Source organism: Saccopteryx bilineata, chromosome 5, assembly GCF_036850765.1.
Source record: "Saccopteryx bilineata isolate mSacBil1 chromosome 5, mSacBil1_pri_phased_curated, whole genome shotgun sequence".
Classification (NCBI taxonomy): domain Eukaryota; kingdom Metazoa; phylum Chordata; class Mammalia; order Chiroptera; family Emballonuridae; genus Saccopteryx; species Saccopteryx bilineata.
Window position 1 is genome coordinate 158,762,247 of NC_089494.1, and position 12,547 is coordinate 158,774,793.

At 43.3% G+C, this 12,547-nt stretch overlaps 1 protein-coding gene across 4 annotated transcripts in view; it reads left to right on the top strand.

Moving 5' to 3' along the window:
• Window positions 1-12,547, top strand: part of FAM171A1 (family with sequence similarity 171 member A1) — a 159,947-nt gene that overhangs the window by 25,160 nt on the left and 122,240 nt on the right. The window contains exons 1-2 of one of the 4 annotated variants that reach the window (XM_066280744.1): window positions 10,008-10,111; window positions 10,847-11,079. The exons of 1 other annotated variant lie outside the window; for it this stretch is intronic. In XM_066280744.1, the coding sequence (XP_066136841.1) occupies window positions 11,049-11,079 (31 nt within the window). In that variant the 5' untranslated portion in view covers window positions 10,008-10,111; window positions 10,847-11,048. Of the gene's footprint in view, window positions 1-10,007; window positions 10,112-10,241; window positions 10,393-10,846; window positions 11,080-12,547 lie in introns of those variants that run through there. 2 more of the 4 variants (XM_066280743.1, XM_066280742.1) reach the window with 2 other exon arrangements.

The window sequence follows — 12,547 nt, forward strand, 5'->3', positions numbered from 1 at the left end:
CAAGCTCTTTCAGGAGTGGCCTATGTGATCAGAAACCCATAATGTGACTGCACTTTTAAAATCATTGATTAGTGAGATGGCTGAGGGATCAGATCTGATATACTAAAATGCCTCAGAGCTGAAATTTCACGGGAGCTTGAAATTTTGTGGGATTGGCATCATACTTATTTTCCACTTGTCATTAATCCTTCATACTGTGCAGTTTGTTGGTGTGACTTTAGTGGTGTTAACCTGGGATAGTTAGAATGGTCACTGTCAAACTGAACGTAATTAAATGTAAGTACTGACTGATAGAAGCCTGCTGCAGTGACATTTGCTAACAGTTGTATAACAAATGGTGGCGCCAGGCTGTTGATTAGACTTCTTCCAATTGGTGCCACCTCATCAGGTGAACAAATTTGTCCTGCTGCTGAAATTCTTGAAGGGCGACCCCCAGGGTGGAGTGGCCTAGTTCAGCATGCAGTGCAGATGGCCTGAAGTGTGTCTCCCCAAGGCAGGGTGTCTCCAAGTATCATCAGGACCTCCTCCACCTGCACCATGAGATGCTACCTAAGTATGCAGATCCCTAAATAGTACCTCGAGGTAGGGGCCAGGATCTGGGCACAGGCCTGTGAATTCAGTAACTAGCCCCTGGGATTCAGTACTGGCACTAAGGGGTTAGTGAGTAGCACGGCAGCAGTGAAATCCAGACTGAGGTAAAGGTGGCATTCTTGATTATTATTACATTTTTAGTTGTTGTTTTTTTTATGGGCCCCCTCTCTTTGGGGCAGTGGTGTCTGCCCTTTTGGCCTCTGCAGAGGGTCCCTTTAACCCTCTGATGTGCCTGAGGACATCATGAGCATCCTCGGAAGTGCCTGGTCTCTCTCTCGGGGTCTCTCCAGCTCTGCCTAGTGGCTGACCTGGGCACAGCTTGTCTCTCTGCTCTGATGCAATGCTGTTCCGTTTCCCTCTTTGGATTCTTTCTTCCTATTGCTTTGAAGGCAGATTGACTTAAAAAAAAAAGAAAAAGAGAAAACTACAAGCAATTACTCCTAAGTAATTACATGTATCTTACCATAAATCTTCATTAGTACATAGTCGAGCTAAAAACAGAACAGTGACGACTACCAACCATTGGGAAAAAAATAATGAAACTCTTAAATAAAGTTTTTTAAATATATCTTGTGAAACCTCTATCTTTTTTTTTTTCTAATTTGGGTTTTATGGTGATTTTAGAGAACGACTTCTACAGTATACCCTTCAGTCAGCTGAAAACAGGACTTGTTACACGGAGTGATAATGTAAGCCAGCAGTTCTCACATTAGACTTTTTGCAAACTAGCAAAAGTCTTTTCAAATCAAAAATGGAATATTTGGGGACTTTCCTCAATTTGTACTGGAAAATATCATAGTTTAAAAAATTTTTTTTCAATACATTTTTTAGTCTCTCCATGCTGCTTGTCTCTGTTAGAATGAATTCTGCCCTGGTCAGCTGGCTCAGTGGTAGAGTGTCGGCCTGGCATGTGGAAGTCCCGGGTTTGATTCCCAGCTTGCGCACACAGGAGAAGCACCCATCTGCTTCTCCACCGTTTCTCCTCTCCTTTCTCTCTGTCTCCCTCTTCTCCTCCCGTAGCCAAAGCTCCACTGGGGCAAGGTTGGCCCGGGTGCTGAGGATAGCTCCATGGCTTCTGCCTCAGGCACTAGAATGGCTCCAGTTGCAACGGAGCAACGCCCCAGATGGGCAGAGCATTGCTCCCTGATGGGCATGCTGGGTGGATCCCAGTCAGACACATGCGGGAGTCTGTCTCTCTGCCTCCCCACTTCTCACTTAGAAAAATGCAATAATAATAATAATAATAATACCTACACATCAGCACAGCATCCACCACCACTGCCAGGCATTCTGCCACCTGAAAGGTTTGCGGTCTGCTGGCATATGCAGAATTGCAAATCTAAAAGCATTAGACTTCATTTTGGGGGGATGTTATTTATACGAAAAATGTTGGTTTGGGTATAAATTAGAACCCACCCCTTTTCTTCACCTCACAGCCTTTCCTTATTACTCCAGTGCCTTCCCAGCTGCCACCTCCTCTAGTGACATCCTCTGTGGGCTCACTTAGCACTTTGTCCACACCTCCCTTCTGTCAACTCCATGTTTAACAGGTGGGAGCCCCGTGCTGCTCAGTCTCACTATTGAGATATACTCACTGTCCAGACTTGTGGATATTTATCCTAAATTCACTGTTCAGACTGAAAACCCAGGAGATGCTTGCACCACCGTGTACACAGTCTGTGTGAGAGGCTGCAGAGTGGGTTGCTGGTCCTAGCCATTCTCCCGACCCAGAATACCAACTCGGTGTTTACACGGCATCCTGTGTGATTTGCTGGCTTCTTGGATGCGGCGGGGGGAAGGGAAGGCAAGGGTGGGCACTCACACGGGCAGCAGGTCTTTGGCATGGTGGGCTCATGTTTGCAGTTCAGTTGCTCAGACTGAGCCCAGAGTTCTGCAACACATAGGACTTTATAATATTATTGCAGCAGGACATTCAATATTGTGGGCCTTGAGCCTGGTGTGGGAGGGGAACCTTCATAGTTTTGAGGGAGGCCAGTGACTCTCCTGTATCCATATCAGTGGCCTCTGTCTTCAGTGGCCTTTGCACATGCATAAGCAACAACAAAATCCCTTCCTTGTCTAATCCTAAAAATTAACTTTGAGGATCCAGGAGTCCACACCGATATGAATGAGTGAATGAGTGAGTGAATGAATGAATGAATGAATGAATGAATGAATGAATGAAGAAGAAGAGATAAATCTCCTACACAGAAAAATTCCAAAAAACTGATGTCCTCTAGGAGGGAGAACATAAGCCCCAGCCCTTCAGTGTGCGCCATGCATAGTGAGCTTTCTTTCACAGACGACAGTGTGAAAAGAGGAAATGTAACTTCACAGTGGAGAAACTTGACAGTTAGGCAGGGGACCAAGGTCAATGTCAACAGTAATAAGCCATGTTGAAAGTACGTGCCTTTGTTATGATGTGATGAGAATGGCACTTTATTTCTGTGGTCTTCCTCCACAAACCCATGACCTCGTCAAACCAGGAGAGAAATATCAGAAGATAACCAAATCGTGGGACATTCCACAACATACCTGACCAGGACTTCTCAACAGGAAGAAGGGTAGTCTGAGAGAGTGTCACAGGCAAAAGAAGACTAAGGAGACATGACAGTGCATCGTGATGTGGTGTGCGGGAGGGGATCCTGAGGACATTAGGGAATAACTAAGGAAGTCTAAACAAAGTATGGGCTCTTGCTAATAGTAATGTTATTTTATTTTATTTTTTTTTCTGAAGCTGGAAACGGGAGAGACAGTCAGACAGACTCCCGCATGCGCCCGACCGGGATCCACCCGGCACGCCCACCAGGGGCAACGCTCTGCCCACCAGGGGGTGATGCTCTGCCCCTCCGGGGTGTCGCTTTGCCGCGACCAGAGCCACTCTAGCACATGGGGCAGAGGCCAAGGAGCCATCCCCAGCACCCAGGCCATCTTTGCTCCAATGGAGCCTTGGCTGTGGGAGGGGAAGAGAGAGACAGAGAGGAAGGAGGGGAGGGGGTGGAGAAGCAAATGGGCGCTTCTCCTATGTGCCCTGGCTGGGAATCGAACCCGGGTCCCCCGCACACCAGGCCGACGCTCTACCGCTGAGTCAACTGGCCAGGGCCAATAGTAATGTTTTAATATTGGTTCATTAATTATAACAAGTGTACCATTATACTATAAGATATTAAGAATAGGGGAAACTGGGTGAGAAGTACATGGGAATTCTTGATATGATCTTCAGTTTTTCTGTAAATCTGAAACTCTTCTAAAATTAAATGTTTATTAAAAAATAATGCCAAGAAGGAAGGTAACTGTTGATGCTGGGAATGGAAGTGGAGTAGTTTTATGAGGTGATGCTTATTAGCTGAAAATACAATTTTTATGGGAGAAAATGTATGCCGTACTTTGTGTGTGTGTGTGTGTACAGAGACAGAAAGAGATAGAGAGAGGGACATATAGGGAACGACAGGAAGGGAGAGAGATGAGAAGCATCAATTCTTCATTGTGGCACCTTTGTTCATTGATTGCTTTTTCATATGTGCCTTGACTGGGGTAGGGAGCTACAGCAGACCGAGTGATCCCTTGCTCAAGCCAGCGACCTTGGGCTCAAGCTGGTGAGTCTTGCTCAAACCAGATGAGTCCGCACTCAAACTGGCAACCTCAGGGTTTTGAACCTGGGTCCTCTGCATCCCAGTCCGATGCTCTATCTACTGCTCCACTGCCTGGTCAGGCTGTGCCGTATTTGAATCCTGGTGCTGTTAATACTGTCAGGATATATTCCTCTCAAATGTTATTTATCTCCTTTATTTTGATTTTAGATAAAATGTATATGAAGTATTAGGTCTGTGTTGTGGATTTATTTATTCAGTAATATTATTAACAAGTATACTAAAGGGAAAAGATACTAAAGCAGATCATTAGTCATGACAACAGAAGCAAAAGCAGTATATCATAATTAATGACTTTGCTAATTGCTCTTTTCTTTGTTAATTGGCATTCATTTTTTAGTCTGACATGCACATCATAAGTATTGTTTATTTTTATACCTGTTGTTAAATAAAGAGCATACAAAATAGTGTCTTCTCAACTGTTCCAGATCTGAATGAGAACAGGATGCAATCCTGGTGTTTGGAGAGATACCAGTTTTAAGAATACAGAACTATTCACATTTCTTGTGCACTAAGTTTATTTTGTTTAGTCTGTGAGACCCAGGTGAGCACTTAGTTTTCATTGCTCTGAAACATTCTTGATTAGATCGCACTGATCTGAGTCAGAGCTCAGGATTAATTCCAATGAAGATGTTTAATTGAACTATTTATGTGGTATGCCTGTTAAGGAGAGTGTTGTGTTTTTTCATAGTTTATTTATTGACAAATAAACCATAACAACATTGAACAGGGTTTTTCTTTTCCTATTGCTGATTAACCTGCTGGATCCCCCTCCTCCATTTTCCAAAGGCCCTTGATGTATTTAAATGAAAGATACTTTTTGGGTACCCTGTTCAGTTAGAGCCACCAAAAAGGGATCCAGTGATAAGGGCTATGGTTTAGGAACACCAGAAAAGTTTGTGGTTCTAGTATGAAGCTACGGATAAAATATCATTTGCTCAAGTTTTTTCTTCAGAGTTCATCCAGTTATTTCTACACTGGCTACTTGAAACAGACCTGACTGTTTCTGTGTAGAGACTGCACCAAGAAATCTCACCAAAGGAAATGTAGCTTATCAGATAGCTTTGGGTTATCATGAAAGTTGAAAATTAAGTTTATTAATAGTGAGTTTTTACTGTGTGAAGCATATTACATATAGCTTTTCACTTTAAACACTGATAAAATTCTATAGTGTGCTCTGTTTGCTCGTGGAGCCCAGGTTTTGTTTCCGTGTCAGGGTAGGTGGGCTCAGACTCAGGGTTAGGGCCACCCTGGCACAGGACCCAGTTTGGGAGTGTGGAAGCACATCCCGTCTGCTAGAAGTTTGGGATGCTTTTACTCCCCTGACAAGTGGCAGAAGGAGCTGGGCCACCTGCTCCCTTCCTTTCTGCTTGACACTGTAGTGAGGACTTATGCTCCAGCTAGAAGACTTTTGACTAGGAAGTGACAAAAAAGCCGACATGCTGAGGATGGTTCAACGAACCCCTGGAAAGAATCTCCATATTTTGACAACATCATTGAGCACTGAGCTCAGCCAGAAACTACTGCCTCTAGACTTCTTGTTCTTTGAGAAATATAAACTCCTATTCGTTTAAGCCACTGTTAGCCACCTTTTCTACTACTTGCAGCCGAAAGCATCCTTAACTGGTGCTGCTGTGCTCTCCCTGGTTTACCTGGGAAAAAAGAAAGACTTATAGTTGTCAAGCTATTTCATTAGGGTTGCCTGACTGACTGGCAGAACTGGGACTTAAATGTAGCTCTAGCCCACATGCTCTAGGAACTTAACCACTAATGAGCACCCTTCCTCCAAGATAGGGCTTTGAGCCTTTTAAAAACAGGCATACATGGAGCAAACCTGGTCATGAATCTGGCTGTTCCTACAGTACTTGTGGTAGCTTCCAGGAAGTTTATTCTGGAACCAGAACTTTCTCCTGCCCTGCGTTGTGGCTTCAGCTTACTCAAATAATTAAGTCTGCTAGCACACTGCTGAGCTGCTGTAACAAAATCCTATACACTGAGTAGCTTAAACAACAGAAATTTACATCTCGCTTCCCTGGAGGCTGGAAGTCCACAGTTGAGGGCTTGGTGGATTCTGCTTATAAACAGTCTTCTCTCTCTGTCCTCCTGTGGAGAAACTAAGGTCTATGTCTCACTCCCTTTTCTTTTTTGAAAAATTGATTTTAAGAGAGACAGAGAGAAAGAGAGAGGAATGGGGTAAGGAGAGAGAATGACAAGCATCAACTCATAGTTGCTTCACTTTAGTTGTACATTGATTGCTTCTTATACATGCCTTGATGGAGGGTAGGGGCTGCAGCTCAAGCTGATCCAGTGACCCCTAGCTCAAGCCAGTGACCTTTGGACTCAAGCCAACGACCTTGGGATCATGTCGATGAGCCTGTACTCAAGCCAAAGACCTTGGGGTTTTGAACCTGGGACCTCTATGTTCTATCCACTGCACCATCCCTGGTCAGACACTTTTTTCTCTTTTCTTTTCCTTTCTTTTCTATTCCTTTCTTTTCTTTTCTAGCTGTCAGTCCTATTGGATTAGGACTCTACCCTTAGGCCTCATTTAACCTTAATTACCTCTTAAAAGCCCAACCTCCAAATACAGTCACATTGGGGGTTAAGGTTTCAACATATAAATTTGTTGTGAGGAGGAGCATTCAGTCCATAGCACCCACCCATATAATGACCCAGAAGAAACAAAAGCTGCAAGAATTGTAGCCAAGCCCAGCACTGGCAGGTTGTCTCTGAGCTTAACACTGAAACCCAGCTGTGGTCCCAGCACCTGGACTCAGACCTATTCAGAGCAGCCTGGCCAGCCCTCTACAGCACCCCTCCTCATATTGCTCAGGGTTGACTCGGGAACCCCAAGATTTGAGCTCTCAGCATAGTTGGCTGAGAGGTTTAAAAATTGTATCTTCTTAAAGAAAAATTGGGGAGGTTCTATTTCCAGCATTAATTTTCCACCTTGCCCATGGGTAGGAACTGGGCATGGACCTTTAGAGCAGTCAGACTGAACATGTCCCTGGAAATCCCAGCCAGAGCTCAAATGCACTGTAGAGTAAGAAAGTAGATGTCTGTTTCCACTATGTTTAGAAAATTCAGCCCCAGACAGTAATCGCCGAGTCCTTGAATTTGAGAGCCTATTTCTTACCAAAACAGTACTTACCAAGGACAAAACAAGCCCAGCACTTTGTAGCACCCCCACAACCACTGCATACATAGCATCATCATTGATTAGGGAAAATATGTTTGTCCTCTGGATGTTTTAAGACCCTCCATTTAATTGGCATTTATTGACTAAAACCATATTTCTATAGAGCTGAAAATAATGGGGGGGGGAGAGAAAGTATTTTCGTCATTCTAAGGGGCAGTATTTCTGGTCCGACTCTGGCCCATCCTAGGCCCATGCTGATGATAAACATATCCCCATTTCCGAAATATTAAAACAGAGTAGAAAAGCTATATCTTAAAACCAAAGAACTCCATGTGTCACAGGTTCCTTCCATCCAGAGACTGTGTTTCTGCTCGTGGCTTTGCGCTCATGCGGACTCCACAGCCCCCACGTGCTGGCAGCCATGACCTTTGAACATCCAGTCAAATTTTTCTCCCTCTTGCATGTATAGGGCAAATCTATTTTACTGCTAAAACTGCCCTATTTGGTCCTCCTTTTGTTTTTTTGGGGTTAGGGGTTGGGTCTTTATCATCAACACAGCCTTGCTTCAGAAGGGGCATACACAAAACACCGGTGACACCAGTTAACCTGGGGGTGACAGAGGACCCCCAGATGGTGGCCTCACATCTGGTTTGTTCCGTTAGGTTCCCTTCTCTCAGCTCTGTTTTTGAGGGTACTGTGCTAAGAAGACCCCTTCATCATTATCCCCTTCTCACTTAGAACGCTGTGCGTTGACTTGTGTATAAATCAAAGGTTTCACAGTTGTCACTCATAAGGATCTCTGACACCGGACACTGGATTAAGTTTCAGATTGCTGAGCAAAGAGCTGAGGGCAACTGTAGATATTAAAACAATTTCTCTCTTTCCCTCTCTTTAGTCAGTCTGGGTAAATAATGAAAGCTTAAACAAGTCAGAAACTTGAGTCTCGTAGGACATAAAAATGAACCTAACCTATATTATTAGTCTTAGGGATTCATTCCTACGTCCTCCTTCACTTTTTAAACTCCTTAGAGAAAAAGCAGTGTATCCTTGTATGTGTACGCACTCTGACTCCACTTTCATGGAAACAGATACCATAGTTGTCCACACTGCTTGCTTATTGAGAAGTTCACACACAAGAATGTGTTCTGGAGTCTCTAGCACAAGTGGAAAAAGACCAAAAATCCCTTGTCACTTTCAGGCTATGAATCTTAACAAGTTTAGCATTTTAATTTTTCAAATCTCAATATTGTTGCTAACTAGATGCACGTGTCTTATAAATATTTAATTGCCGTTTAAAATTTAATAATCTCTTTTGTCCCACATTCTATTTTCTTTCTGTATGAAAATCCTGATAAGGCGCTTTAAGATCATGATTTTTTATTTATGTTTTAGCAACAACACATTTCCGTAAAGCAAATCGATTTTGAAAGCAGTTTTCAGTGGAAGTTTATTACTTTGAATGTATTTTTAAAGTTGAGCTATAGTTGACATCTAACACTGTGTTAGTTTCAGGTGTAGTCATAGAGATTTGATACATGTATACATTAGGGAATGATCACTGCAATAAGTCTCATTAACATCCATCACCCCTCAGTTACATGTTTTTTCTTTTGATGAGAACTTTTAAGATCTACTCTCTTGGCAACTTTCAAATAAGGGTGGGGAAAAATAGGTTTACAGTTTTAAGTACATGAAACAATTTATTCTTGTATTGATATTTATTAATTGTATCATTTTATAAAACAACTGTAAATCTACTTTTGCCCCACCCTGTATACAACACAGCATTATTAACTATAGTCACTATGCTGTATATTACATCCTTAGAACTTACTTATTTTCTGGCTGGAAGTTTGTGCCTTTTGACCACCTTCACCCATTTCAAGCCCTCTCACATCTTCCCTCAGCGAGTACAATTTTGGTTTATTATTAGTTCAAATTTATATCATTTTCTCCTTATAAAATAAATGAGAGCACTGTTAATGAGGTAAAGTGTTGGCGTGTGTTGATTTCTCATCACAGCGTAAGAGATGAAACCTATTTTTTTTTTTTGGAAACCTTTTTTCTTTTTTTTTTTGGCACGTCCTGGATCAGGTTTTACAGAATCCCCAATGCAGCTTGCGAGGCACTCTGGGCAGCTGTTGCCTGAGCATTGGGTTCTGAATCCCACATCCTGGCAGGACCAGTTCTGTTGCAGAAAGTGTATTCAGGCATTTTTGGAAGGCAGGCAGCACATTCAGAAATGTTTTGGAAGCACAAGATGATATGGTAGAAATAGCTGTGGTTCTGCATTAAGCGCTGGGTTTCATAGCTCGAGGTGTGTGCCACCTTCCAGAAAATGACCTTTGTTTAACCCGGGTCCCCAGATGCACCCCTTTCCTTCAGGCCCAGTAGTTATTGGTGTCTTGAGAACACAGTTTGGGAAACACTTGAGATTTTACTTTTGTTTGGCCTCTTTAAATATATCTTGAATGTTCTGTTAATGTATTATTGTACCTGGTTAATCTTACTGAACTATTCCAGTAGATTATAAACAAAAGTAAGGTTAATAACTTTAGTAGTTAACCATTGGAATTTTTTGATTGCATACTTAAGGTTTAAGAGATGCTAGCTTCAGACCTCCTGCTTCCCAGAACAGGGTTGATGGGGCGGTATTTACCAGGCAGTAAATGGCATGCAAGGACATAATCGTGTCTCCTTTTTGATCACAGAACAAGTTCTAAAGTCCAGGGTTAGAAGTTATTTTTTGTTTTTCTAGAGATGTATTTCTTATTTTAAAAAAGTGGGGGGGGGAGGAACTGTAGAAAAACCTTTTGCAATTAAACCAAAACTAGTCTTGCTGAGCCCAGAATATCGTAGCTGTTACTTCTGGGTGTTCATCTGTGTTCCTGCTTTCCGGGTTGGGAACACAGTGGGAAACCAGGAGCTGCACTTCTGGGAGGAGGGCCTCCCAGAGATGAGGGGCTTTGGGTCTCCAGGAGGCAGATTTTAAAACCTGGGCTAGTGATTCTGGTAAGAAGGCCGATGATGAAACCTTGAGCTTTGAAATGAATTTCCCAGAAAGCTGGTACAGTGACAGATAGGTTGAGAAGCTGTATGAAGAGCCGGGGAGAGGGTTTTAAAGGGTTGAGCAGTCCCAGGGGCAGAGAGTCCTGGAAGGAAGGTGATGCCTCGAGTGACAGTTCTCCCGGGAGTCGACATGGGGGTCCAGGGGCTATAAAGAGAGCAGCTGGGGACTGCCAGAGATTTAAATGGTGTCTTGTCTGGGTTGTCTCATGGGGAAATTGTGATGATAAAGTGCAAAAGTATAGTGTGCAAGCTCTGTGGTCAGCTCTGTGTTAAGGATGTCAGGGAAGGTTAGATCAGTTTTCTTAGAACATCCCTTAATAGAGTCTGTTCACTTTTTTTAAAACTAAAAATGCCATAGGATTGCAAAGTGATTCCAAACTGTTTCTTTCCTACCCAGACCCAGACAGATTAGCTGAAATTCATTGCTCCCAGCTTTCCCATTCCTGAGATGAACTTTGAAGAAACCTTTGAGAAGGGGATCGAGAGGAGAGGACAAATGCAGTCAGATCACAGGAGATAACTGCACAGAGCGGTTGGAATGCTCGGGACCCTGGGCAGTGAGTCCCTGTGGCTGGATTTGTACGAGAAATGCTACATTTATGAGTTACTTAGTGACGGTCGTTATTTCAGGTTGGTAAGTTCTGTCTAGCACAGGGGTCGGGAACCTATGGCTCGCGAGCCAGATGTGGCTCTTTTGATGGCTGCATCTGGCTCGCAGACAAGTCTTTAATAAAAAAAAATAATAACATTAAAAATATAAAACATTCTCATGTATTACAATCCATTCATTTCCTCATGTTCATGGTTGCGGGTGGCTGGAGCCAATCACAGCTGTCCTCTGGGACAACACCAAATTTTTATTGGGTAATGCGTAAGGTACATGGGTAGTTGTGTGGCTCTCACGGAATTACATTTTAAAATATGTGGCATTCATGGCTCTCAGCCAAGAAGGTTCCCGACCCCTGGTCTAGCATATGTAGACTTGATATTTGTATCATCACTTCCCTGTGATAAGGTTGGGAAACCATTTATGTGTCACACAAAGGAGAGCTTTGTGCAAGTAGCCCCCTCCATGGAGGAATGTAGCCCTATCTCTACTGGAGCCCAGCCAGCACGGAGAAGCACAGAAACTCTCTGGTTTAAAAAGAATGAAAGGGACCCATTGGGCATCACCAAAACTGAGGAAATTCCAAGTAACCCACATGTTTTCTCGCCGTCCTAGAAAGGAAAATATATATACAATCAGTGTTTGGTTATCTCTCTAAGAAGGTGTGCTTAAAGTATAAATGCCTCAATCTTCTCGTAGTAGTTTTAGGTATTCTAGACTAGAATGTAGGTAATAATACTTGAACTCCTGAGTTTTAATTGTACTTTTAACAAATATAAAACCAGTACTGTACTCAGCATTTATTTGATTGAGTGCGGGCTGTTCCAAGTACCAACCCCAGCCCTGTGCCCTCTGGGGATAAGGAATGGCCACTGAAACAGGGAATATGATAGAGGGGTATGTGTCTAGAGCTCATTTTTCCATTGATTTGAGAGAGAGAGAAAGCATCAACCCATTCCACTTGGTTGTTTGATATAGTTTGCAGTCATTGGTTGCTTCTCGTACATGCCGTGACAGAGGATCGAAACCGCAACATCACAGCTCCAGGATGACTACCCCTGCGCTGCCCAGCCAGGGCTAGGGCTGATTTGTAATACAAGGTTTCTTTGGTGGCTATCTGCTCACTTTCATAGGCAGAAGATACTTCCAAACTGTTGAGTTAGTTGACCTGCATCTTGAGGACAGTACTCAACTCTGGAGACCTCGGTCTCTTCATTTTCGACACACATCTCTTAATGCCTCGCAGCCCACGAGAGTATCACTCTCAGGCTGCACTGAGAGCACAGGTATGAAAGTGAGCTGCAGAGGCTGCACCGCCACAGGCGGCCGTGGACAAGGTTGATGGAAGACCACCTATGGGTGGCATTGACCCATGTGCCAGAGGAATGAACAGAAAAAAAGCTTTTGGTTGGTGCACTGCTCTTGTTTTATTATTAGGGTGATCTCAATAATAGTGACTGGAGAAGTTTTGGGGCTCACCTACGGGATCTC